This window comes from Pelophylax lessonae, assembly GCF_965119305.1.
Source record: "Pelophylax lessonae genome assembly, chromosome: 1".
Classification (NCBI taxonomy): domain Eukaryota; kingdom Metazoa; phylum Chordata; class Amphibia; order Anura; family Ranidae; genus Pelophylax; species Pelophylax lessonae.
The window spans coordinates 854368519-854392830 of record NC_138768.1 but is presented as its reverse complement, the minus strand read 5'-3'; the positions used below and the strand labels follow the sequence as shown (position 1 = coordinate 854392830).

At 44.0% G+C, this 24312-nt stretch overlaps 1 protein-coding gene across 2 annotated transcripts in view; it reads left to right on the top strand.

Moving 5' to 3' along the window:
• EXOC6B (exocyst complex component 6B) overlaps positions 1-24312 on the top strand; it is a 566827-nt gene that overhangs the window by 328878 nt on the left and 213637 nt on the right. For both annotated transcript variants that reach the window (XM_082264382.1, XM_082264381.1), the window contains exons 16-17: positions 2041-2152; positions 22961-23095. In XM_082264382.1, coding sequence (XP_082120508.1) covers positions 2041-2152; positions 22961-23095 — 247 coding nt within the window. The remainder of the gene's footprint in view (positions 1-2040; positions 2153-22960; positions 23096-24312) is intronic.

Sequence of the window (24312 nt, the reverse complement as noted above, 5' to 3'; positions counted from 1 at the left end):
CATCTGATCATTGGAGGAGAGCAAGCTAAGTTCCCAGCACAGCTAGAGAACTAACCACGCTGTGCGCTTATACCTAATGTGGTCAGTTTTAATTAGGAAAGCAGAGGGACTGCCAGGAACACCAGGGGTTTCACACAAAGGAAGCAATACAAAGACAACAGGAGACTTTCTCATGCAAGTACATGGTACAACAGCCACATATCAGGACTATGAAGTGTTGGGTTTACAAATCCTTTAGTCTGACCAGAGATGGATCACAATTTGGCCGATTCAGCAGGACCCAGTCAAGTATCGATGCATGTGTAGCCATTCCCATTTGACAGAAGTCATTTGTTAGATCATACTGGCATGCTGGAGTCCCGATGTCAGAATACAATGTAAGGCAGGGAGGATGCAAAAAAGGTGGATGGAGGGATCGGTTAGTTTTTTTTTTTTTTTTTTCAGCCAGCTATCCATGGACAGCTCTAGTTTACATTACCTGATCGCAGCCAAAGTTTACTTCTACCAGAAGATCACTTATCCGCCTCCTAATGTAAATGGAAAGCATAATAATTGTTTCCTGTTTCAGTTTTTTGGTTTGTACACCTTTTATCTTCCTACTTATCCAACCGCACCTTTAGCGTTACTTACAATTCAACTTCCTCCTCTCCTCTTCCCTTCTCTGTTGGGTCCCCCAAGGCTCTGTTCTTGGACCCCTCCTATTTTCAATCTACAGCTCCTCTCTGGGTCAGCTTATAGCCTCCCACGACTTCCAATACCATCTCTACGCTGACGATACACAAATCTATTTATCCACCCCTCAGCTCTCTCCCTCAGTCTCCGCACGTATCACTAATTTACTATCAGATATATCGTTCTGGATGTCTCACCACTTCCTCAAACTCAATCTCTCCAAAACCGAGCTAATCATTTTTCCTCCACCATGTGCCCCTTCCCCTGATCTCTCTGTCAATATTGATGGAATTACTATCAGCCCATCCCCGCATGCCAAAGTCCTAGGTGTTGTCCTGGACTCTGAACTCTCCTTCAAGGCCCACATCCAATCGCTGTCCAAATCTTGCCGCCTCAACCTCCGCAACATCTCCAAAATATGCCCCTTTCTAACCAAAGACACAACAAAGCTCCTAGTTCACTCCCTGGTCATCTCGCGCCTCGACTACTGCAATTCCCTTCTCATTGGCTTACCTCTGCACAGGTTATCCCCCCTTCAATCCATCATGAATGCTGCCGCCAGACTCATCCACCTTACCAGTCACTCAGTGTCCGCCGCTCCTCTCTGTCAAGCCCTCCACTGGCTTCCGCTCACCCAACGAATCAAATTCATAATACTAACAACATCGTACAAAGCCATCCACAGCTTAGCCCCCAACTACATCACTAGCCTAGTCTCAAAATACCAACCCAATCGCTCTTTTCGTTCCTCTCAAAACCTCCTGCTCTCTAGCTCCCTGGTCACCTCCTCCCATGCTCGCCTCCAGGACTTTACCAGAGCCTCTCCAATCCTGTGGAACTCCTTACCCTTATCTGTCCGATTATCTCCTACTCTATTAACTTTTAGGCGATCTCTGAAAACCCTCCTCTTCAGAGAAGCCTATCCTACCCACACCTAACAATTCTACCTCCATTTTATTCATCTGCCCCTCGGTTATTGCCTTTTGTTTCACTTGACCCTCCCTTCTAGATTGTAAGCTCTAACGAGCAGGGCCCTCTGATTCCTCCTGTTTTGAATTGTACTGTAACTGTATTGTCTTCCCCCACACTGTAAAGCGCTGCGCAAACTGTTGGCACTATATAAATCCTATATAATAATAATAATAAAAATACAGTGTTCATGCATGTTGCATGTATGTATATGATTAGAAGAGCCTGGCTTTATATACTCCTAGATTGTAAGCTCTAATGAGCAGGGCCCTCTGATTCCTCCTGTATTGTATTGTAACTGTACTATCTACACTCATGGTGTAAAGCGCTACGCAAACTGTTGGCGCTATATAAATCCTGTGTAATATTAATAATCCTTTTATATTTGTCATATTTTAGCTCTACGGAAGTGGATGATATGATCAGAAAATCCACAAATTTACTACTGACCCGAACGCTCAGCAACTGCCTGCAGAATGTCATTAAGAGAAAGAATGTTGGCCTTACAGAGGTGGGTACAGAGCTTGCTTTGTAACAAGACTGCATACAATTTAAAAGTATCGAGGAATAATCTCTTGTACCTAGGAGAAGCCCCCCAGTACTGAGAGCAACGCTACAAAGGTGTCTTTTTAATTGGAAAAAATACCTGTTCTCGTTAGCACACTAGCCAAAGCTGAACTCCTGATTTATCTTCAGTCTTGCACAGTTGAACAGGCTCCTCTCCTTCCAGCCCTAGATGGAATGTGGTTGCAGGAAAGAGGATCGATCGATTCCCCCACTGGTGCTGGGGGAATCCTTCCTGCGGATTTATTGTGTTCTCCCCGCGGAGGAAGCCTTCCCAGGCCAGGAGCGCACACAGTGAATATTGCTAGCGGCTATAGCCGCTGCCAATATTCGCATGAAAAATCCGACAAGCTGGTTGTACCCAAGTTGATCATTTGATCAACTTGGGTACAGTCAGCCTACCTATACCTGGTTTGAATCTCGGCCGGTCTCTGCTGATCCGGCTGAGATTTGAACCATCTCTGTGAGCTTTTTACAATGTGCATTAGAAGCTGCAACGAGTCAGACAGAGCCTGCCTTATTTCCTGGCTGGAGGATGGCCAGCATCATGTAGCACTTTACAACCCAGCCTGACTGTCCCGCTTGTGCCCCTTTTAATTCAATTTCAGTTCTTTTAATCTTGAAGGCTCAACATTATATGTCCGTGCTACCTTGGGTGGTCTGTATGCAAATATACCCTGCCTAAGAACACCTACTCCTCCAGACTGACATCCACCCATCAAGGCATTTTGATATTTGCACAACGCCTCCCAAGAGCAGAGTTGGAGTATGTAATGAGCAAATATGGCTTCTCTCCTATTTATTTATTACAGGTACTTATATAGCGCCATCAATTTACGCAGTGCTTTATCATTATTATTATAGAGGATTTATATAGCGCCAACAGTTTGAGGGCAGACAGTACAGTTACAAAACCATTCAATACAGGAGGAATCAGAGGGCCCTGCTCATTAAGGCTTACAATCTAAGAGGGAGTGATCCAAAAGGTAATAATGTGGAGGATGATCTGATGAAAAAAATAAAAGTTCAGTTGTTAGGTGGAGGCAGAGTTGGCTTCTCTGAAGAGAGAGGTTTTCATGGATCGCCTAAAAGTGGATTGATTAGGAGATAGTCGGAGAGATTGGGGTAGGGAGTTCCATAGGATGGGAGAGGCTCTGGAGAAGTCCTGGAGGAGAGCATGGGAGGAGGTGACGGGAGCTTAAAGAGCAGGAGGTCCTGGGAGAGGATGATTTGGTTGAAATTTTGTGACCAAGTTAGTGATAAAGCTGGGGGCAGAGTTGTGGATCGCTTTGTAAGTTGTTTGTATTTTGAATTTAATTTGTTGGGTGATTGGGAACCAATGAAGGGATTGGCAGAGAGGGTCTGAGGACACTGAGGAGTTTGTAAAGTGGGCGAGTCTGGCAGCAACATTCCTGATAGACTGAAGGGGAGATAGCCTACGTAAAGGTAAGCCAATGAGGAGGAAGTTGCCGTAGTCGAGGTGAGAGATAATCAGGGAGTGGATTAGGAGTTTTGTGGTGTCGTTGGTAAAGGAAGGGTCGTATTTTAGAGATGTTGCGGAGGTTGAGACAGCAAGCTTTGGAAAGTGATTGGATATGGGGCTGAAAGGAGAGTTCAGAGTCCAGGGTAACACCTAGCACCCTGGCATGTGGAGATGAGTGGATGGTTGTGCCATTGCTCTTGACAGAGAAGTCAGGGGAAGGGGCACGTAGGGGAGGGAATAATATGAGCTCGGTTTTGGACAAGTTGAGTTTGAGGACGTGATGTGACATCCAGACTGATTTGTCTGTTAGTACATTAATGTCGGTGACTGAATTGAGCTGAGGGGTGGAGAGATAATTGTGGGTGTCGAGAGCGAAGAGATTATATTGAAAGCCATGGAAGTTTATCAGCTGCCCCAGGGAGGCGGTGTAGACTGAGAATAGGAGAGGTCCAAGAATAGAACCTTGGGGGACCCCGAATGAGAAGGGGGAGGAGGAAGTAGAATTGTAAGTGACACTGAAGGTGTGGTGAGATGGGTAGGGTGAGAGCCAGCGAAGAGCGCAGTCACAGAGACCAAAGGAGTAACGTTTTTTGAGGAGGAGAGGGTGGTCACCCATATTAAAAGACAGCCAAAAGGTCCAGAAGTAGGAGTACAGCATAGTGTCCATTGGTTTTTCCTGTTGGTAAATTGGTTGTGAGTTTTAGGTGAACAGTTTCTGTGGAGTGTTGAGGGCTGAAAGGGATCTGTTTACATATCTAAAAGAAGCTTTATATATATATATATATATATATATATATATATATAGTGTTGCGCAAATAAAAAATTATTAAATTAACTAATTTGTGCTTAAATTATTAAAAACCCAAAATATTTATATGTGACATAATATTAAAGTGCCAATAGTGCTAATAAAGTGGTAAATATAATATAATACTCATAGAAAAGAGAAAATATATAGATATAAAAGTCCAGTGTGCAAAGCGCAAAAAGCCAATAAACAAAGTCCAAAATGTAATCCTAAAGTGATCTGTGCTCCCAGAGAGAAGTGACCAGAGCGTCACAGTGGACAGCCACCCGTGCACCCCCTTGTGAATGGGTGCTCACCTCAAATCCTTAAAAAGAGCGCATAGATTGTTATCCCAAAAAGATCATCCATCCATATCCTTCAGGGCTCCTCTCATTCACAGGAGTTGCAGCGTCAATCAATGCAGTATATATGCAAACAAAAAGACTTGCAATAGTGTATGAAATCCTTAAACAATCAGCTTTTATTAAATAAAGGTGGATAAATCTCACTCACATTTGTAGATGCAACACATGCACTTGGACAATAGCATCAAGTAAATGGTGGAAATCGCGGTGGTATAGTGGGAGAGACTGCACAGCACCGCCGGTCTCCACAGCGTGCGCCGATAGCTGACAGCCTCACCTAGACAATAGTGTATCGCTCCGTCCAGATAAGGATTTGAGGTGAGCACCCATTCACAAGGGGGTGCACGGCTGGCTGTCCACTGTGACACTCTGGTCACTTCTCTCTGGGAGCACAGATCACTTTAGGATTACATTTTGGACTTTGTTTATTGGCTTTTTGCGCTTTGCACACTGGACTTTTATATCTATATATCTTCTCTTTTCTATGAGTATTATATTTACCACTTTATTAGCACTATTGGCACTTTAATATTATGGGTTTTTAATAATTTAAGAACAAATTAATTAATTTAATAATTTTTTATTTGCGCAACACTATATATTTATTTCAATTAAGCACACTATTATGAGAAGTGGAGTGTCTGCGGCAAATAACTGATCGATTTAGAGCCTCAGGGTCACTCGCAGGACATATATATATATATATATATATATATATATATATATATATATATATATATATAAGGAATATCTATATAGAGATATATATATATATATATATATATATATATATATATATATATAGATTATATAATATATATCTATATATATATTGTACATTCACATCAGTCCCTGCCCTCAAGTAGCTTACAATCTTAAGGTCCCTATCTCACATTCATACATACTACAGCTAATTTAGACAGCAGCCAATTAACCTACCAGCATGTCTTTGAAGTTTGGGAGGAAACCAAAGTCCCCGGAGGAAACCTCCCAGGCACAGAAAGAACATTCAAACTCCAAGCAGGTAGTGCCATAGTTGTGATTCAAACCAACGACCCTAGTGCTGCTAGGCGGACGTGCTAAGCACTTAGTCACTGTGTCCATGTTCACACATACACTGTATAGCTAACCATAAGGGGACATCCCTCCATGTTATTGAGTTCAGGTGTTTCCAGTGAAGTATACTGTTAATCCTGCAACATACCAAGGCATTTTAGATAATTGTGCTCCTCCCACCTTGTGGTAACTGTCTGGGTAAGATCCTTTTCTGTTCCAGCATAACTGTGCTCCTGTGCACAAAGCCAGCTCCATAAAGACATGGTGGGGGATATTTTCTAAAACTAGAGCACTCGGAATCCAGTGTAGCTGTGCATAGTGGCCAATCAGCTTCTAACTTCAGCTTGTTCAATTAAGCTTTGACAATAAAACCTTTAGGCCCCTTTCACACAGGCGGACCGTTCAGATCCGCCTGTTCATTTTTTTGGCGGATCTGAACGGTCCCCCCATGCATTCCTATGGGGCATTGGATGGCAGCAGAGACATGTCCACTGACATCCAATCCGAAACGTCAAATCTGGACGGATGGAAACCCTATTTTCCATCCGTCCATCGGATCGGATGAGAACGGACAGACTGTCCGTTCCCATCCGATTTCCCCCATAGAGATGCATGGGGAACTGACAGCTGTGTCTCTGCATACAGCGCGGAGACACAGCTGTCATCCTGCTGCTCAGCGGGGGATCGGCGGCTCGATCCACCGCTGAGAAAAACGGAATCCGTCCAACAGACGGTTAGTGTGAAAGGGGCCTTAAGCTGATTGATTTCTTTGCAGAGCTGCACCAGATTTAGCGCTGTCCAGTTTTAGTAAATCAGCCCCTGTGTGATGAGTTTGGTGTGGAGGAACTCAAGTGTCCTGCACAGAGCCCTGACCTCAACCTTACTGAAAACTATTGGGATGAATTGGAACCCCGACTCTGAGACAGATCTTCTCCAACTTCTGTTCCTGACCTCACAAATTCTCTTTTGGCTGAATGAGCACACATTTTACGAACACCCTCCAAAATTTGCTATTGTAGCCTCAATGTTGGATGTGGAGTCGGGGGGAGCTTTCCTTCCATATTTATGCCCATGACATTGGAATGTGATATCTAACAAACTCGTATAGGTGTGATGGTCCTCAAACATTTACCTTTATTGTAATTTGAATTATACATACAAACAAGGTTTTTTTAAGCATTAACACTAACTGATTGGATTATACCATTGCACATTTGACAAGTACATCTAATAAAAACATAGTAAAGCCTTTGCATTCCCTTCAAGGTAGAGATACAGACAAAGTTCATGTTTGGTTTGCTTAGGGAAAGCCCCATTTCCTCCACCCACGTGTTTGCAGAGAAGCCTTGAACTCTAATTATCCTATGTGCTGGGAGCTGTGTGGCGTGTAAGGCCTGTGTTTGTAGAAGCATGGTGTGTTTATTCGGCAACCAGACAGCTACCTATCGATCTTGGTCAGGCGTAAAGTTGCGCACGCCGTTTGAGCGCTCAGCATCTCCTCTGCCATCTGTTTGCCACACTTCTTCCTTGGCTGTGTTTTCTCTGGGACGGACTCAGCACATAGCTAGTAATGCTCTCCTTGCCGTGAAAGAGTCCCGGAACAATAGCTGCCTGATTGCTGCTGGGATGGAGAAAAGGACGTCACAGACATCCCCTGCTCTGCTGTCTGCCATTCGACCGCATCCTATTCATCCTAGAAACGTCTTCCAGTCTCCTTTTTCTCTATAGTCTATGCGTTTATTTGCCACCCGGAGCCCTTTTATATTTTATTGTTCACTTTACAAAACAGTAAGATCTTGTACATTCTGCAAATAGCAGGAAAGCTTTGAAAACATACAGCTGTTTATGCGGTTATTGTCCGACCACACTGATATGCAGTTCCTTTAAGCTGAACTTTGGCCAGAATTTTTATATTTCATCAGAATAAAGTTTCTTCTGAACCATTAACAAATGTTTTCTCTTTTAAAAGCACAGTGATTTGATCGATGAGAAATCTTCACTTGTTTCCTCATGAAAAGGCCTCAGCCCCGTTAACGTCCTCTTATAACACACGCAGCCACTGTATTCACCATTTGTAAAATGGGAGTTGTAGTTTCATATATCCACACAGTATGGATTACCGCATTCACCACCATGTTACCTGCAACAGATGCCTGGCCAGAGATGCATTTTTTTAAAGGGAGCAATTATTTTCTTTAAAGTAGAATTCCAGGTTAATACAAACTAGTCAATACCTATGCTGAATAACCTGTGTGAGAAAGATGTATATACTCTCCTATTTTCAGCCCGCTCCGCTCCAGTTTCATGAACTGGCTCCCCTGTATCAGCCAATAGCGGCTGCAGGGGAGACGAGGGAGCACCAACAACAGACGGGCCATAGGAGCCTATGAGTGACGTCACTGCTCCAGGTGTTTCATCATTTGTAGAGCGCTCTCTCCTCTCTCGGGTGGCTGCTGGTGGCTGACAAAGGGGATCACGTGACCGGAGCAGGCTGAAAATAGGGAAGCGTAGGTGTTAGAAAGGGGAGGCAAGTAGAAGCTGTAGGCTCTGAGCGTGTAGCCTGTATTGCTGTCAGTCTCAGTCCTGACTCTCGCTTCTTCCGGTGATGTCACTTCCACCAATGCGGTCCACGCTTGTTAGCGTGGACTTCCTTGATCTGCAAGGTGTCCCTGTCTCTATACATCTCCTTGCAGCCACCTGGACTGCTGGTGGAGCCTGCAGGACGGTGAGGATCATAGGACTGAGGACTGCATAATGAACGTGATTAGTCCTTACACTTTGTGAGTGTTTTTAATCTTTGGAAATAAATACTTGTATTTTAATAATACACTCAGGTAGCGCCTCCCCTTTCTTTTTAGAAAGGGGAGGGGGCATTTTTAAGACTGGCTAGGTTTAGCCTGAGATACTACTTTAAAGCTGGGCATAAACAGTTCAAATCTTTACCAGATACTGATGAATTGGCCAAGACTCGAAACCATGTATCGATCGATCAACTTGGGTACAACCAGCCTGTGTGATTTTATATGCGATTTTTTGCTTGAGGCTATAGCAGTAATCTCTTTGTTCTCCAGCGACAGGGATTTCCCCAGTTGATGAGAGAATTGAGTGATTTTCTTTCTTGAAGCCTGTGGTTGCAGTAAAGAAAAACACTACGTCTGTGGGCGGCTTAAACTGGTTGTAAAACCTTAAAGTTTTTCACCTTAATGCATTCTATTGAAACCTCAATTAGTGGATCATGAGTGTAATGCCAGGCCCCTGCAGAGTCTTTCTTCGGCTCCATGTCTGTACTGAGATACAGGCTTTCAGTTACTGAGTTGGAGGAAGTGTCAATGGATTATGAGTGCGGTGATCACCACTCTTGTGTTCCATTGAGAACTAGAAGTCTGTCAGCCACACCAATTTCAAATCTAACAGCTGCTGTGGAGGAGCAGAATCTCTGCTCGCTGTCAGAAGGGGACGCAATTCTGGGGGTGACTAGGGGTCCACTTGGCACCAGATTCCCCTAAATATTTGTGTAACATGGTTTTAAAAGCTAAATTCCAGAAATTCAGCTACATTTCAGACGTACCATGAGTTAAGTCTAACAAGGTGCCTGCCAGCTTGTAGACATAGGGCCCCTTTACACAGGCGGACTAATCGGGTCCGCCTGTCAGTTTTTTAGACAGACCCAATCAGATTCTCCAGTCTCCTGTGTTGGGCAGCAGGTGTCAACGGACGTATCAGACGCATCTGATCCTGTCTGCTAAAAACAGATGGATGGGGATCCCCCATCCGTCTGGCAGATCAGATCGGATGGTGGTCTCTTTACATCCAACTGCCCATAGAGAAGAGCGGGCTGTGTCTGCTCTGCATAAGCCACCTGCCTGGTCACAGATTCCCCGCTGAACAAGTGAATTCCAGTGGAGCCCACCCCATGTGTAAGGGGCCTTGTCTCTATTATTCACATCTGACAAGTTTATTTTGCTGTAGGAAGATAACTTTCAGATCTCTGATGCTGCTGAACGTGGTCTCTTTTCCTTCAAGTGCAGACTCGCTGGAACTGCTATGCCTGCCCCTTCACTCCTTCTGCCCATTCACAGAAGCCTTTGTATTACGTGAAAATTTAAACATATTGGACTAGGTGGGACTTTAGATGAGACCCAAGCTGGTGTTGCCCGGCGTCTCCATCCCTATAACAAAACACAAAATGAGGTTGAAGGATTGTAAGAGGTGCATGAAAGTCAGCCAGCCCCCAGTTTGGTTTACTCACCTTCCAGTCTGTCACCAACCAAATAAGACCTGTCTCTTGGTACAAAGAACAGGGGTTTAGTTGACACACATTTGCAAACGCATGTGAAAGCTGCAGAGCCACGTCACGGCACCCTGTTTAAATCTGCAGTCCTACACTCTTAATTTAGTGTCCTCACACTGGAGGCACATGGCCGCTAATGGGTGGATGGGGAACAGGTGAGAGGGAGACAGCCCAACCTCCCCCAACCCATCCCCATGCACGACTGGCTATTGTCTCAAAAAGTTCAAATAATTAGGTTAAAATATAACCATGGTGCAAACTGGAGAAGACCAGCTGAAAAGCATTACACCTCCATCCCCTTGGTGGATGCAGTATATGGATAGGAAGGGATTTTATATATGGGGCATGGCCTGTAAAGCACACTGCCTTTGAAATCCCTTATTTCCTTTGGGACTTTATATGAGACAAGCAGGTCATGCTATTGGTCTCCATCCCTGTATACGGAAAACACTAGGGTCAAATCCAAAACTGCATCCACCAAAAACGCACGAAAATCGCACGGTGGGACTTTAGATGAGGCACCAAGCTGTAAGCAAGGCGTCTCCATCCCTGGTTGCTTTAAACATATTGGACTAGGTGGGACTTTAGATGAGACCCAAGCTGGTGTTGCCCGGCGTCTCCATCCCTATAACAAAACACAAAATGAGGTTGAAGGATTGTGAGAGGTGCATGAAAGTCAGCCAGCCCCCAGTTTGATGTACTCACCTTCCAGTCTGTCACCAACCAAATAAGACCTGTCTCTTGGTACAAAGAACAGGGGTTTAGTTGACACACATTTGCAAACGCATGTGAAAGCTGCAGAGCCACGTCACGGCACCCTGTTTAAATCTGCAGTCCTACACTCTTAATTTAGTGTCCTCACACTGGAGGCACATGGCCGCTAATGGGTGGATGGGGAACAGGTGAGAGGGAGACAGCCCAACCTCCCCCAACCCATCCCCATGCACGACTGGCTATTGTCTCAAAAAGTTCAAATAATTAGGTTAAAATATAACCATGGTGCAAACTGGAGAAGACCAGCTGAAAAGCATTACACCTCCATCCCCTTGGTGGATGCAGTATATGGATAGGAAGGGATTTTATATATGGGGCATGGCCTGTAAAGCACACTGCCTTTGAAATCCCTTATTTCCTTTGGGACTTTATATGAGACAAGCAGGTCATGCTATTGGTCTCCATCCCTGTATACGGAAAACACTAGGGTCAAATCTAAAACTGCATCCACCAAAAACGCACGAAAATCGCACGGTGGGACTTTAGATGAGGCACCAAGCTGTAAGCAAGGCGTCTCCATCCCTGGTTGCTTTAAACATATTGGACTAGGTGGGACTTTAGATGAGACCCAAGCTGGTGTTGCCCGGCGTCTCCATCCCTATAACAAAACACAAAATGAGGTTGAAGGATTGTAAGAGGTGCATGAAAGTCAGCCAGCCCCCAGTTTGATGTACTCACCTTCCAGTCTGTCACCAACCAAATAAGACCTGTCTCTTGGTACAAAGAACAGGGGTTTAGTTGACACACATTTGCAAACGCATGTGAAAGCTGCAGAGCCACGTCACGGCACCCTGTTTAAATCTGCAGTCCTACACTCTTAATTTAGTGTCCTCACACTGGAGGCACATGGCCGCTAATGGGTGGATGGGGAACAGGTGAGAGGGAGACAGCCCAACCTCCCCCAACCCATCCCCATGCACGACTGGCTATTGTCTCAAAAAGTTCAAATAATTAGGTTAAAATATAACCATGGTGCAAACTGGAGAAGACCAGCTGAAAAGCATTACACCTCCATCCCCTTGGTGGATGCAGTATATGGATAGGAAGGGATTTTATATATGGGGCATGGCCTGTAAAGCACACTGCCTTTGAAATCCCTTATTTCCTTTGGGACTTTATATGAGACAAGCAGGTCATGCTATTGGTCTCCATCCCTGTATACGGAAAACACTAGGGTCAAATCCAAAACTGCATCCACCAAAAACGCACGAAAATCGCACGGTGGGACTTTAGATGAGGCACCAAGCTGTAAGCAAGGCGTCTCCATCCCTGGTTGCTTTAAACATATTGGACTAGGTGGGACTTTAGATGAGACCCAAGCTGGTGTTGCCCGGCGTCTCCATCCCTATAACAAAACACAAAATGAGGTTGAAGGATTGTAAGAGGTGCATGAAAGTCAGCCAGCCCCCAGTTTGATGTACTCACCTTCCAGTCTGTCACCAACCAAATAAGACCTGTCTCTTGGTACAAAGAACAGGGGTTTAGTTGACACACATTTGCAAACGCATGTGAAAGCTGCAGAGCCACGTCACGGCACCCTGTTTAAATCTGCAGTCCTACACTCCAGTACATCAAACTGGGGGCTGGCTGACTTTCATGCACCTCTTACAATCCTTCAACCTCATTTTGTGTTTTGTATTACGTGAAGCCATTCTTTCAATACAAAGGCTTCTGTGAATTGGCAGCAGAGGGGAGGGACGGGCAAAGCTGTTCTGTGTGCTTCTCTCCTCTCTAAGCCAGAGTATATCCTCCTGGAGTGCAATAAATGTTTCACCTATAAGTAATAGGGAGAAGTCCTGGAGGTAACGTGTACCTAATTGGACTTTACTCATAGTGTGCCTGCACTTTTTGTAAAGTTGCTGAATTCCTGGAATTCAGCATTAAAGTTGGAGTTTGCCTTTAAAGCGCAGTTAAGGAATGCAATATATGCCTCTGCTCCAATGGTTTAACACCCACAAGGATCCTCACCGACACTTGGGTCTGCTCCCCAGCTTTTTTTCAGATGCCAGTTATAGACCGTCTTAATTTGCTGGCTTGGGATTACAAAACTCCTGTGCATGTGCAGATCATCAGTGATCCTGGCATACTGTAATGTGACAGAAATGTAAACTAAGCTGTGCATGTGCAGTGCAGTGTATATTTTAATGAAGACTGCGTGCAGGCAGGTAGTTTATTTTATTGCAGAAGAGACATTGCACATCTCCTCTGCAATAAAGAGCCTATCTGCTTGCATTTTTTTATTTAGACATTTGTCCACTTTATCGGCTAAAGCCAGCGGCAAGAACCTTGTCCCCAAGTCTATGAGGACTAGGGAGGGAGACCCATGTCTCTTGTGCTACAGGATTTTTTTCTTTGATATGAGCCACTGCAATTTGTAAAGGAGGTTGTAGATCATTTTAGAGTTGCAAGCTTCTGAGTAGGTGTCAAAAATGTTTGCATAGTTTTCTTCATCACTAGAGCAATTTCACATGGCCGTATAGTAGGTGGTCGTACAGTATCTCACAAAAGTGAGTACATCCCTCACATTTTTGTAAATATTTTATTCTATCTTTTCATGTGACAATGAAGAAATTACACTTTGCTGCAATGTAAAGTAGTGAGTGTACAGCTTGTATAACAGTGTCAATTTGCTGTCCCCTCAAAATAACTCAACACACAGCCATTGATGTCTAAACCGCTGGCAACAAAAGTGAGTACACCCCTAAGTGGAAATGTCCAAATTGGGCTCAAAGTATCAATATTTTGTATGGCCACCATTATTTTTTTAGCACTGCCTTAACCCTCTTGGGCATGGAGTTCACCAGAGCTTCACAGGTTGCCACTGGAGTCCTCTTCCACTCCTCCATGAAGACATCATGGAGCTGGTGGATGTTAGAGACCTTGCGCTCCTCCACCTTCCATTTGAGGATGCCCCTCAGATGCTCAATATGGTTTACGTCTGGAGATATGCTTGGCCAGTCCATCATCTTTACCCTCAGCTTCTTGAGCAAGGCAGTGGCCATCTTGGAGGTGTGTTTGGGGTCGTTATCATGTTGGAATACTGCCCTGCAGCTCCGTCTCTAAAGAGAGGGGATCATGCTCTGCTTCAGTATGTCACAGTACATGTTGGCATTCATGGTTCCCTCAATGAACTGTAGCTCCCCAGTACCGGCAGCACTCATGCAGACCCAGACCATGACACTCCCACCACCGTGCTTGACTGTAGGCAAGACACACTTGTCTTTGTACTCCTCACACGCTTGACACCATCTGAACCAAATACGTTTATCTTGGTCTCATCAGACCACAGGGCATGGTTCCAGTAATCCATGTCCTTTGTTTGCTTGTCTTCAGCAAACTGTTTGCAGGTTTTCTTGTGCATCATCTTTAGAAGAGGCTTCCTTCTGGAATGGCAGCCATGCAGACCAATTTGATGCAGTGTGTGGCGTATGGTCTGAGCACTGACAGGCTGACCCCCCCCCCCCCATCCCTTCAACGTCTGCAGCAATGCTGGCAACACTCATACATCTATTTCCCAAAGACAACCTCTGGATATGCCACTGAACACGTGCACTCAACTTCTTTGGTCGACCATGGCGAGGCCTGTTCTGAGTGGAACCTGTCCTGTTAAACCACTGTATGGTCTGGGCCACCGTGCTGCAGCTTTGTTTAAGGGTCTTTGCAATCTTCTTGTAGCCTAGGCCATCTTTATGTAGAGCAAAAATTATTTTTTTTAGATCCTCAGAGTTCTTTGCCATGAGGTGACATGTTGAACTTCCAGTGACCAGTATGAGAGAGTGAGAGCGATAACACCAAATTTAACACACCTGCTCCTCATTCACACCTGAGACCTTGTAACACTAAGGAGTCACATGCCAACGGGGGAGGTAAAATAGCTAATTGGGCCCAATTTGGACATTTTCACTTAGGAGTGCATTCACTTTTGTTGCCAGCAGTTTAGACATTATTGGCTGTGTGTTGTTATTTTGCGGGGACAGCAAATTTACACTATTATACAAGCTGTACACCCACTACTTTACATTGTAGCAAAGTGTAATTTCTTCAGTGTTGTCACATGAAAAGATATATCAAAATATTTACAAAAATGTGAAGGGTGTACTCACTTTTGTAAGATACTTTATATGTAGAGATATTTCATGCAAATAATACACTTAAATAGGAGAAATCCATTTTGTGTGCATAAAGAATCTTGTAATTTGCTGACTCGCACAGTACCATGTTGTCCTACTGAGCACAGACACGAGTTGCTGGGAGATATTGGCTGTTATGTTCCGCAGTGAGCGTCATTGAAGGGTGACAAGCCTGTGGGTGTAAACTGTCAAGCAGTCAGGAGAGCGAAGATACTTTGGTTGCTGTCCAAGCTTGTCCAGGTTTCTTATATGTGTGTGTTTTGTCCTAGTTTGTTGTCAGTACGTCTGTTTGTACATTCCACTCGTAGCCCACTTGACGTGACTTGACGAACATATGACCGGATAACTATCTGTTCACGCCGAATACTTGAACTCCTGCCCTCTGTGACCGGTTCAAACGTGTTTTTCTCTTAGTACATATGCAGCAGTGCCACCCAACTGGTGGCACAATCTATCCTCTGGGCATGTCCCTGCAGCTTCATGCAGACCAATGATACAGAACATGGCCCAAGGAGCAGCATTGATTAAGGCTTTTACATGCCTAAATCTATACTAGGATCAGTTATTGCAAGCGGCAGTTTCAAGCTTAATTGATATAGTGCTAAATACACTATATTACTAAAAATATTGAGATGCCTGCCTTTACACGCACATAAACTTTAATGTCATTCCAGTCTTAGTCCGTAGGGTTCAGTATTGAGTTGGCCCACTCTTTGCAGCTATAACAGCTTCAACCCTTCTGGGAAGGCTGTCCGCGAGGTTTAGTAGTGTGTCTATAAGAATGTTTGACTATTCTTCCAGAAATGCATTTGTGAGGCCAGCCACTGATGTGGATGGAAATTCATGGCTCGCAGTCTCCCATCAAATACATCCCAAAGGTGTTCTATCGGGTTGAGGTGCAGGCCAGTCATGTTCCTTCACCCCAAACTCGCTCGTCCATGTCTTTATGGACCTTGCTTTGAGGCCATCCCACAAAGTTGGGAGCATGGAATTGTCCAAAATGTCTTAATATCCTGACACCAGACATGGGAGTAATGCCCCATACACACGTGCAGATTATCTGCAGACTTATGTCTGCAGACTTACCTTTTCTATGTAGTGCAAGGGCCTGCCGGATTGCATACAAATTGAAAGTGTTTAGGTTTGACCTCATATTATATGGTTTTGGTAAGTCTGCAGACAAAAGTCTGCAGATAATCTGCATGTGTGTATGGGGCATAAGTCACACATTTGCAAGTCGCAAGCAAGTCTCTAGCAAGTCCCAAGTTACTGTGGCGAAAAGCATGCAAGTCAAGTCGAGTCCCTGCTAATAGTCAAGCAAGTCAAGTCATCTATTTGAGTCAAGTCACAAATCAAGTCAAAATACTGATCTACCCCAATTTTCACCTTTAAATCAGTTAAAAGTCAGTGGTCAGGAAAGGTTTTGTTTTATTTTCAACATTAACAAAACTGCTTAGTGCTTTTTTCTTGGCATATTAAAGAAACACTTTGAATGCCCAAACAGCTCAAAATCCTTCGTCCGGTCATGTTTCAACACCACAGTCACTAAAAACATGTTAAGTATTTCCATTGTTGAACAGCCAGTGTCCTAAAAATCAGAACACACTGAGGTGTTTTAAGTGATTGTGATGTCAGAAACATAACAGGCACATTCATTTTGCTTTAACACATCTTAAGAAAATATTTAATAACTTAAAAAAGTAAAGACATTTCGAGTCATATGTCTCAAGTCAAAGTCAAGTCTCAAGTCATGAATACCAAGTCAAAGTCAAGTCGAGTCTTTTATTAATTTTAGTCAAGTAAGTCTCAAGTCCTCAAACTGGTGACTTAAGTCTGACTTAAGTCAAGTCCTGTGACTCGAGTCCCCCACCTCTGCCTGACACCTTAAGAATTCCCGTCACTGGAACTAAGGGGCCAAGCCCAACCCCTGAAAAACAACCCCACACCATAATCCCCCCTCCACCAAATGATTTTGACCAGTGCGCAAAGCAAGGTCCATAAAGACATGGATGGCCAGTTTGGACAAGGAGCTCAATTTTCCATCAGGATGTTTTTCAGTGTAAAAGGAAACCAGAGTACTTGGAGGAAATCCACACATGCCGGGAAAACATGCAAACTCCATGCAGAGAGCGTCCTGACGGGGATTTTAACAGAGGACCCTAGTGATACAAGTGCTGACCACTTAGCCACAGTGCTTCTGTTTGGGTCTCCATTAGGGCTATTCAATCTCTATTTGTACTGGTGACCACTCTCTCTCGGACAGTAACTGAGGGAAAGCCAACACTTTAAGTTGTCACCAGAACAGAAATATCTTCCAATGGAAAACCTGCCCCAGTGACAGTTGTCTAAGAGTGGCTTTTACTTTACCATGGGGGTGCTAAAGTGCCTGTCCCTACCTGTTGTAGCTGCAGGATAATGAGTGAAAAAAAAAACTACCCAGTAGATCACTGATGGCAAAAAAAAATCTTGAGAGGATCTTGCCAACAATTTTTTTTTTTGATTAATGGGAGGCCATAGATCTAATTTAAAGCCGATCTCCAGAAAATGTAAATGTAATTTGTGAATAGTTTCCTCTATAAACCAAGCTGAGGATGGACATCTTTCCCTGCTTGTCATCTTCTTGGCCAAAGAAACAGCAGCTGCAGTGCTTATCTGTGTTTTCCGACAGTGGAGGAGTTCCCCCTTCTCTCGAGGAGTTCACCCTCTCTCAGAATACAATCGTGCATCGGGGACGATCTGCTTCTGCGTGCAGTCTTCCTCAGCTCTAGAAGCCGACTTGGACGTTACGGTGCAAACACTGTAGGGGTTCAGGTGGACACTGAATTTTCAGAAATCGGCACCGTCTCTGTCCACAAAGCTGGACTACTTGGGTCTGACGATGGAATCAGCGTCAGCTCGGGTGTTTCTTCCTCAGGCAAAACTTCTGAAGCAACAGGATGCTATTCCGATCCTGTTGTCCAACCATGGTGTCATTCTGGTGGCACCAGACTTGCTTCACCGGTCTTTGTACGCAGGATTGGTAAGGCTGATAGCAGACGTCTCTTGGAAACTTCCTCTCAGGGAAGATCTTCCGTCTCAGGGACCAATCTTCTATCCTGCTTTACGGTTACTGGCTTTAATCACGTGGCTATTGAAAGCCAGGTGCTGAAAGATAGAGGGGCTCTCTGAGTCGGTAAATCCTACGCTGTTGAAAGCTAGGAAATTTTCTTCCAGGAAAGTTTATCATCGAGTTTGAAAGGTGTACATTACTTGGTGTGTGTCGCGGGCGTTTTCTCCTCACTTCTTTTCTGTGTCTTGCCTGTTGGAGTTTCTACAATTGGGTGTAGATCAACGTTTGGCTCTGGGCACCATCAAGGGCCAAATTTCCGCCTTGGCTATTTTTTTTTCCCCAAAAACGGTTGGCGGCAAAGTCCTTGGTTCACACTTTTGTGCAGGGAGTTCGCCATCTGGCTCCTCCAGTGCGATCCCTGGTACCTTAGTGGGATCTCAATTTGGTTCTGTCGGTGCTTCAAAGGTCTCCCTTTGAAAATATTCGAGAAATTCCTCTGTCGCAGAAAGTGGCTTTCTTAGTAGCTATTACTTCCACACGTCGCGTGTCGGAGTTGGCTGCGTTGTCCTGTCGGTCACCTTACTTGGTGATTCATAGGGGCAAAGTGGTGTTGCGACCCTGTCAGGTGTTCCTCCTTTAGGTTGTCTTGGGGTTTCATTTGAATGAAGGCATTGTGCTACCATCCCTATGTCCTAAGCCTACACATCCTAAGGAAATTGTCTTACATTCTTTAGATGTGATAAGGAAAATTCATGTTAACCTGGCAGTGACAATTGATTTTGAAATCCGATTCTTTGTTTGTTCTTATGGATGGACTTCATAAGGGGCAGGCCGTATCTGCTGCGACCATTTCCAAGTGGATCAGGCAGACGGTGGTGCAGGCCTACTCCATTAAGGTTCAGGTTCCTTCTTTCCCTGTTAAAGTTCATTCTACGAGGGCACTTAGTGCCTCCTGGGCCTTCCGTTATCAGGCGTCAGTCAGTGGTTCAGGTGTGCAAGGCGGCTACGTGGTACACACGTTCACAAAATTTTATAAGGTGGATGTCCTTGCATCTTCGGATGCGCCATTTGGCCGCAAAGTTTTGCAGGCAGCGGTTGCGGAGGCTTCCACTTCTTGAGGGTGAACATTTTTCCTGGTGGTGAGCTCCAGTTGTTTCTAGTTGAGCTCCTGTTGTTACCTGGTTGGCTATGTTTAGCCTTGTTGGGAATTCTGCGTTTGCTGTGTTTTTTCCCACCCCTCATGTTGACACTGCTTTGAGACATCCCACTGGTCTGAAGAATTGAAGCTGTCAGTGAACGAAAGAGAGAACTGGATTTTTGTCTTACTGTAAAATCCTTTTCTCTGAGGTTCACTGACAGACACAGCACCCGCCCCTCTGTTGGGATTGAGTTATTTATTCTTCTGACACTGCTTCTTACAAATTGAAGTCCTACAGCAGGAAGTGATGGTGTACCCTCTGGGACTGCCCCAGGGGCATAACCAAAAACATTTCCACCTAGAGAGAGAGCAAAATCCCACTGGTCTGAAGAATTGAAGTATTTTCTGTCAGTGAACCTCAGAGAAAAAGATTTTACTGTAAGACAAAAATCCAGTTTTTTGTATATCTACCTATTGATTTTTTTGTACTAATAAAGTTTGTGATATTTCACTCCAGTTTCATTTTCACAATTTTTGTTAGGTAACCAATCCCCGGTGGCTCATTTTATATGGTCTTTAGGCCAGCCTTTCTATCTGCCTATTGTTTGTATATAGTTGTGATGGTATGGACATGCATGGCTTCCAGTGGCACTAGGTCATTGGTGTTTATTGATGATGTGAGAGAACACAGAAGCAGCCGGATTAATTCTGGTGTGTTTAGCGATATACTGTCAGCCCCGATTCAGCCAAATGCAGCAATGTTGATTGGACAGCGCTTCACAGTACAAATGGACAATGATCCAAAACACCCTGCAAAAGCAACCCATGAGCTTTTAAAGGAAAATAAGTGGAATATTCTGCAATGGCCGGGTCAATCACCCGATCTCAACCCAATTGCGCATGCATTTCACTTGCTGAAGGCAAAACTAAAGGCAGAAAGACCCATTGCTGCTGCACTTGGGCACATCGCTGGGTCAAGATCAGAGTTGTATAAAGTACTCGAAACCCATACTTGAGTAAAAGTACAAGTGCTTGATCAAAAAGTGACTTGAGTAGAAGTGGAAGTGCTCGATCAAAAAGGGACTTGAGTAGAAGTACTAAAGTATTCAACATTTTTTGTGCTTAAGTATTGCAAGTAGTTTTTTAAAAAAATTTTGCTACTCAAGTACTGAAAGTAAAAGTACAAGTACTGTGTTATGTAGTTATTAAAGAAAGAAGTAAAAAGTTTGAACATCATATTGTTTTTTATTATTTCAAATGCAGCTTTTATTTATACATACAGTAGCATTTATTTTCGTATGCGCTGATAATACACATGTTTTGAGCTTCATGAAACCTGCCATCTACTGTTCTGGCAGTGGTAATTTTTATAATAGTAACGAGTAACTATGCAGCACAAAAAAAAATATCGGAGTAGAAGTATTGAAATCATCGAAAAAATGTAGTGAAGTAAAAGTGGAAGTAGGAGAAAAAAAATTATACTCTAGGAAAGTACAGATACCGCCTTTCGGTACTTAAGTACAGTAGTGAAGTAGTTCTACTTAGTTACTATACATCTCTGGTCAAGATATGACTTGGGTAAGTATTTAGGGAGGTGAGGGGATGATATAACCAGTGGGACATTTTTTTACCTTAATCCAGGGAATGCATTAAAGTGGTTGTCAAGGCTCAAGGTTTTTTTTTTACCTTCATGCATTCTATGTGTACCTTATGTGCATAGCAGACGCCCCAGCCCCTTCTAATACTTACCGAGTCCGACCCCAATCCAACAACGTACACGAGCTCTGACTGTCCCTCCTCATTGTCATTGAAAAACCGTGGCGGGCCCAAGCAGCGCTCCATGTGTGAATGGGCACACAGAGCAGCGGCTCGGCAGTGAGCCTATTTGGGTCCCCATATAGCAATCTGCTTGCTGTGGGGGCACTAGGCAGGAGGGAGGGGCCGGGAGCGCTAGCGGGGGACCCGAGAAGAGGAGGATAGGGACCGCTCTGCACGAAACCTTTACACAGAGCAGGTAAGTATGACATGTTTCATATTTAAAAAAAAAAAACCTTTTAAAAGATAACTTTAGAATAAAAATGATGGTAAATAAATGCATTCAAATGACAGAAGCTAAAAAAGATGCTTTCAATATTGTTTAAGAAGTAAAAAAAAAAAAAAATACATTGTTCACTGAAGGAAACCGGTTGCTGAGAAGCTGTTGAAATCAGGCACCCCCAGATTGACCTGATCTGATAACTATTCCAGCCAATTTCAAGGTAGGTATCTGGGTTGCATTTGCTTTGCCTATCCGCTGCTGTGGCCGGCTGTTTTATCACTGATTTCAGATATGAGCTGTGGCCAGGATCTGTTTTTATATGTGATCTGGATGAGGCTCGGATTGACAGTTTGGGGTTGATTTACTAAAACTGGAGAGGGCAAAATCTGGTACACCTGTGCAACCAATCAGCTTCCAGATTTTTTTTTTTCTTTGCTAAGGCCCCTTTCACACACGGTAGTCCGTCAGCGGACTCCGTTTTTCTCAGCGGGGGATTGATCCGCCGATCCCCCAGCTGAGCAGGCGGATGGCAGCTGTGTCTCCGCGCTGTGTATGGAGACAGAGCTGTCAGGTCCCCATTCTTCTGTATGGGGGAATCGGATGAGAAAGGACCGTCTGTCCGTTCTCATCCGATCCGCCAGATGGATGGAAAATAGGGTTTCCATCCGTCCGGATTTGACGGATCGGACGTCAGCGGACATGTTTCCGCTGACATCCGATGCCCCATAGAGATGCATGGGGCATCCGTTCAGATCCGCCTGAAAAACGGACAGGCGGATCTGAACGGTCCGCTTGTGTGAAGGGGGCCTAAAGCTTAATTGTACAAGCTGAAGTTAGAAGCTGATTCGCTACCATGCATCACTGCATCAGATTTTGCAAGTTTTAGGCCCTTTTGACACGGGCGTTCCGTTTGTCAGTTTTTCACCCATCCGTTGATAGATGAAAAACGAACATCAATGCATCTCTATGGAAAAACTGATGTACATGGATGATCACCCATTCACACCCGCTTCCGTTACCATCCGTTGTTTGAAGCGGATCAAAGCCTTTATTTCTTCCGTTAAAAACATGGAACAGACAAAAAACAATGTAAACGGACAAGCGGTCCGTTTTACATTGGTAGTGGATGAAAAAAAAACTGATGTAAACTGGTCTGTTTTTTCTTTGAAAAAACATGACTGAAATGAGGAAACAAACGGAATGCTTGTGTAAAAGGACCCATAGTAAATCAACCTCTTTCTGACTTAGAAGCCATTTAATGACTTGCCATTTAGAGAAGCTAAGACTACTAGTATGGTACGTGCAGCGCCTGCACCTTCTGATTACAAGTCTGCAGTGACTGTTGCCATACGTCTTGCCTCCCAGGTTAACTTTGGAATCACTGGAAGCTGGGCATGCCGAGTTTGTTTCCATCCCTGACATCGACAGCTATTTCATGCCAAGGAAGAAGAGTGTCCACAGGGAGCCAATATTTGAATTCTTCCACATACAAGTGTCAGTTAAATGTGTGGGGAATTTATTATATGTGCATTTTTACAAAAAGCATAGTTGCAAATTGTGTTTACTAGAGTTCTACTTTAGTTTTCTTATTAAAACTTTGTAAATGATTACATTACCTGCTAAACATGTCTTTTTATTTTGTAGCTTGTACAGATTATCATCAACACTACCCATCTGGAAATCTCTTGCAAGTTTCTTGAAGAATTTATTACAAATATTACCAATGTCCTGCCCGACACTGTACACACCACCAAGCTGTATGGTCTGACCACCTTCAAGGTGAGTGCCTGCCCTAGGAGAGGAAGTGGTCAAATCATTAGACATTAACCAGCCCTATTTACATTTCAGCTATAGCCTATTTGGATGGACCTTAACTCAATAAAGGAAGATTCACTGAGTTATAGGGGATATTTACCAATGTAAAGTAGTATTAAATCCAAAACCAAACTTTTCTTGTATTGCAACTTGCCAATTAATTTCTGTCGTGGCTATATTGGGTTTCTCTTTTAAGCCCCGTACACACGTACCGATCGTCGGCCGAACGATCGGCCGTCTTTTGTCCAGGGCTGTCGTGTCTGTTGAAAACTGCAAAAGACTGCACACGAATTTTGTCGGCCAACAACAGCTGACTGCAGAAGTGATGTCATGTGAGGGTTAACTTTCCCTGTGTTTTTTCTTTACTGAGCATGCCCAGTCTTGCAAATCTGCTGTCTGTCGGCATACAAAAATTTTAAAGCCTGCACAACAGATTCTGTTCAGCCGAAAATGCGCTGTCGGCTGTCGGAAGCATCATACTAACAAGCCTACAATCGGCCGATCGGTCGTCGGCCGAATCTTTATGGCCGACAATCGGTACGTGTGTACGGGGCTTTAGGCTTTCTTTTATTTTCACCTGGTTGCCTGTAAGTCTGTTCTTTTTCAACAAAACAAGCAAGAATACTCAGATGCCCTGCTGCTTACTACATCCTCTTATTGCATATTCAATGTCTAGAAAAATCTTGTAACAGACTTTAGTGGTACCTCAGGGATAACATTAGCATTTTTATTACTAGTTAAAATCACATACAAAGTCATAAAAAACATCCAGGGAGTTAACCCCACAAGATTGTGGTCACCCCTAATAATCTGTTATACATTCCTTTTTATTGTTTTCCAAAACTCGATAATTCAGAGAGGTCAACAGGTTTTGCGTAAATGCTTCCTCAGGATCTTAATACAGGATTAGGAGGGTTCTGACCTATCTATGAAAACATGTATATTGTATACATCTATAACAGGGGTAGTGAATTAAAATTCACGGAGGTCCGGTCCCTAAAATTTTCTTTGGGCCGAGGTCCGAATCTCAAGTTTGTTCCATGAAAGATTGTACGCTTCCACTTTCCTTTTTTTGGCGCAGCCACACTCTTTGGCGCTTTTATTACTGTTTTCTCCACACGCTCTAGTAATACTCTGTAAATGTCCCCAATAGTGTTCCCCCTTACATCAGTACCCCTACC